The 3,574-nt window shown below is 52.7% G+C and overlaps 1 protein-coding gene across 1 annotated transcript; it reads left to right on the top strand.

Annotated features, from left to right (window-relative positions):
* The first annotated feature begins 355 nt into the window (after nucleotides 1-355).
* Nucleotides 356-2,185, top strand: LOC109782676 (zinc finger protein CO3). The gene is made up of 2 exons (XM_020341297.4): nucleotides 356-1,424; nucleotides 1,659-2,185. The coding sequence occupies exons 1-2, from the start codon at nucleotides 801-803 to the stop codon at nucleotides 2,010-2,012; spliced, it is 978 nt and encodes a 325-aa protein (XP_020196886.1). The 5' UTR covers nucleotides 356-800; the 3' UTR covers nucleotides 2,013-2,185.
* The last annotated feature ends 1,389 nt before the right edge of the window (nucleotides 2,186-3,574 follow it).

Here is a 3,574-nt window from a genome sequence, read left to right as displayed (position 1 = left end):
ATTATTTAAAAAAAATAGCTGGAGTTGGTGGGGGTTGTAGTTGTTCTCTGGCACTTATGTATCTTGCCTCGGGTGCATGTATGGTGTTGTGTTGTGTTGTGTCGAGTTGTAAGTTGATCGTTGCTTTATCTATAAAACGGAGCAGAAGCCTTTTTTGAAAAAAACTGTGACCGTCCCTAAATCGGTGCCCACTTCCTTCTTCGGAATGCTCATCTTCAAACACACTTTCACCATCACCCAACCAAAATTCTGACATTTGATCTATAATTGCATTGCATATCTTTTTGGCAATTTATAAAGACATTTTTTTAGAATGCAATTTATAAAGACTGACATGGCATTGCGTGCACAACCAGCCTTGACAATCGGAACTTGCAGATAAGATTTGACTAGTCCGCCATGGGAGACCGGGCATAGAGACGTGTCGAAGGTGCAAGGCAGCATTGGCCAGGAGCAGCAACCCGTTATCCTATGGGGCCCACCAAGCCCTCTAGCCGGTCCCATCGTGAGCACGCCAGGCCACAAGATAAGGGACCAGGCTCTCTCAGCCGTTCGAACCCCGCGAACGTGTCGCCGCCGGGATTCTCCCGCCGACGTCCCCCCATGCAGACTTGTCTAACTCTCGTCCACAAGACGAAAACCCAACCAGATCAAAACACAAGGCCGCACGCTGCACCCTGCGCTCCAGCTTGTTCACTGCGCGTGACAGAGCCGACGGAGGTGAGTGGGATAGAGGATAAGCGTATATATAGCCCGCCTGAGCGGTGGGTGAACTGGACCGATCGACCTCGCGCGCGGCGATGATCAAGGCCGAGCCGGAGCTCCGTGGCCAGCTGCGCGGCGGCGGCGGCATGCTGCAGCAGCGCTGCGACTCGTGCCGGTCGGCGCCGTGCGCGTTCTACTGCCGGGCCGACTCGGCGGCGCTCTGCGCCGCGTGCGACGCGGACGTGCACTCGGCCAACACGCTGGCCAGCCGCCACCGCCGCGTCCCGATGGGCGCCGTGGCCCCGGCCTCCCCTGCCGGAGGCGCCTTCGTCGTCCGGCCCGGCGGCGTCAACTCCTCCTGGCCCATCCGTGAGGGCCGGAGGTCCTACTACGACGACGGCGAGGGAGAGGAGGAGGAGGAGGAAGCGACGTCGTGGCTGCTGCTGGACCCGCTCCGGGGCCCGGAGGGGGATGCGCCGGCGTTCGGCGACGCGCTCGTCGCTGACTTCCTTGACCTCGGACGAGCAGGCGAGAAGGACGCGTCGAGCAAGGAGTACCGCGGCCACGGGATGGAGAGCAACGAGGGCAGCCACGAGCTCGTTGTGCCCGGCGAGCCGGTGGCGCAGCTGCATGAGCGGCAGGGCTTCACGGCGGAGATGCCGTACGATGCACAAAATTCTAACCATGGGTACGGATTTGGCGCAACATTCCAACGCAGCGTGAGTTACTTGCATGAATTCTGTGGACTTGATCTCTATCTAGCAACTGTTGGTCCTCGGCTCCTAGCTACAAGCCTATAAGATCTCCACATAGCTGTTAATAATTTCTAGATATGCAAAACCTTGATCTCAATTCCCTTCTAATGCCACAGTACGTAACCAAAGATCGACCTAGAGTGCTTGATCTCCATGCATGTCCATCTTATCGTACTTCTCTCGTCTTGTTATTTCCAGCTATCAATGTCATCATCACCGGACAACAGTAGCACCGTCCAGGATGTCACCAGCTCGTACATGAGGCGCAGCGAGAGCAGCGTCGACCTCTTCTCAGCGGCGGCGCACATGTCGCCGCAGTTCATGGGCATGGCGATGGACAGGGAGGCCAGGGTGCACCGGTACAGGGAGAAGAGGAAGATGAGGCGGTTCGAGAAGACCATCAGGTACGCGTCGCGGAAGGCCTACGCCGAGACCAGGCCACGGATCAAGGGGCGATTCGCCAAGCGCGCCGACGCCGACCTCGAGGTGGACCAGTACTTCTCCGCAGCCGCGCTGTCCGACTCCAGCTGCGGCGTTGTGCCGACTTTCTAGGCCGGCTCGGTGGAGAGACCATGAGCGTTCCTCCTTCCATAGTCGATCGACGCCTACATGTTGGCTCGCTCTCCTTAATTTGCCGAATATTCAGAAATTTATTGGAGGCGTCAAAGCTTCACCTGTAAATATATGAAAGATGCCGGATAGATCTTTCTTCTTCTACCTAAAAAGCTAATGAACTGACGTCATATAACAAGCAAATTCGCACGAACGCTTTGGTTGTCGTTGGATGAGGCGCACGGATCTTGAAGCAAGCCCGTCGCCACATCAGGTCCAAAGATCGTTCGCTGAAACTAGGCTTCAGAACGCAATCCCAATTACTCCTCGCCGCTCTCGCCTCTGTTCCTATTCGGCCGCATTCACCCCCCCCCCCTCTCTACTTCTCTCTCAGTCCTATCGTTCCACATTTCAACATTTTCAAGGCGGGCGGTGGCGGTGACGAGACCGAGCTCACCGAGGTAGGATGCGCCGGCGACACCATCCACGAGCGCCTCAAGGGATTTCTTCAAGGATGCAGAGGTGGTCCTGGAGGAGACACTACAAAACGGAGGACTTTTAGCGGCAGTTCATTTGTGTCAGGTAAAACTGTTTTTTTGTCACCGAAAATGTTTTGCTAACGGTTTTCAGAGCCACCCTACTGTCACTGAAGAGCAAAAGTAAAATTTTGACGGTACCGCTTTTTAGTCACCTAAGATCATAGGTGACGGTTCGAGTTTTGTCATGGAAGTCCATTTCGGTGACAACGAAGACTATCACCTTTGACCGGTCGACTTGTCAGCTAATACCGTTTTGTGTGACGATAATCCGTCACTAACAACTAACACGTCAGGTTTGACCAGTCATCGATTCGGACACATGGGTCGAGTACATGGTGCGTGGATGCTTACATGTGGGTCTTGTGTTTTTTTCCTGTGACGTTGGCCATCACTAACAACTTTCGTTAGGTTTGACCTATCAAAGATCCTGACACATGGGCCCAGAATATGTGGATGTTGCTACTTACAGGTGGGCCCATACGTGGGTGACGTGGTTGCTTACATGTGGGCCCATACATGGGCGACCTGGCTGCTTCCATGTGGGTCCATACGCTGGTAACGACATGCATTATCGTCACAACTTGTAGACGCTGATAATTTGTTTTATATTGCCAAATTTGAATAAAATTCACAATTTTGGAAATTTTTAATATGAATTTGTGAAACAATTAAATTTGAATACAAACTATAAAATTTCACACGAACCATATGAGACATTACAATAGTGAACCATGGGACAGAGTAGCGCACAAGAAAATAAGACACTTAATAGCTTTAATTTCATTGTGCTGCTCTAGAAGGGCCTTGTTGACAGCTTGAAGTTCTTCGTACTGGTCTAAAAGGGCTTTTAAAGTTCTTCTGGTGCTCTACAGGGGCCATTTTGAAACCTTTAAGTTCATCTTTCCACTCTGACAGTGCCTTCTTGACAGCTTCAAGTTCTTGTTGGTGCTCTGCCCAGGTCGTCTTGATAGCTTCAAGTTCTTCCTATTGCATTGTCAGGGCCACCTTGCTAGCTTCAGTTTC

Source organism: Aegilops tauschii, chromosome 5 (genome assembly GCF_002575655.3).
Source record: "Aegilops tauschii subsp. strangulata cultivar AL8/78 chromosome 5, Aet v6.0, whole genome shotgun sequence".
NCBI classification, from domain to species: Eukaryota; Viridiplantae; Streptophyta; class Magnoliopsida; order Poales; family Poaceae; genus Aegilops; species Aegilops tauschii.
Note: the sequence above shows the minus strand (reverse complement) of the source record. Positions and strands in the feature narration are given on the sequence as shown.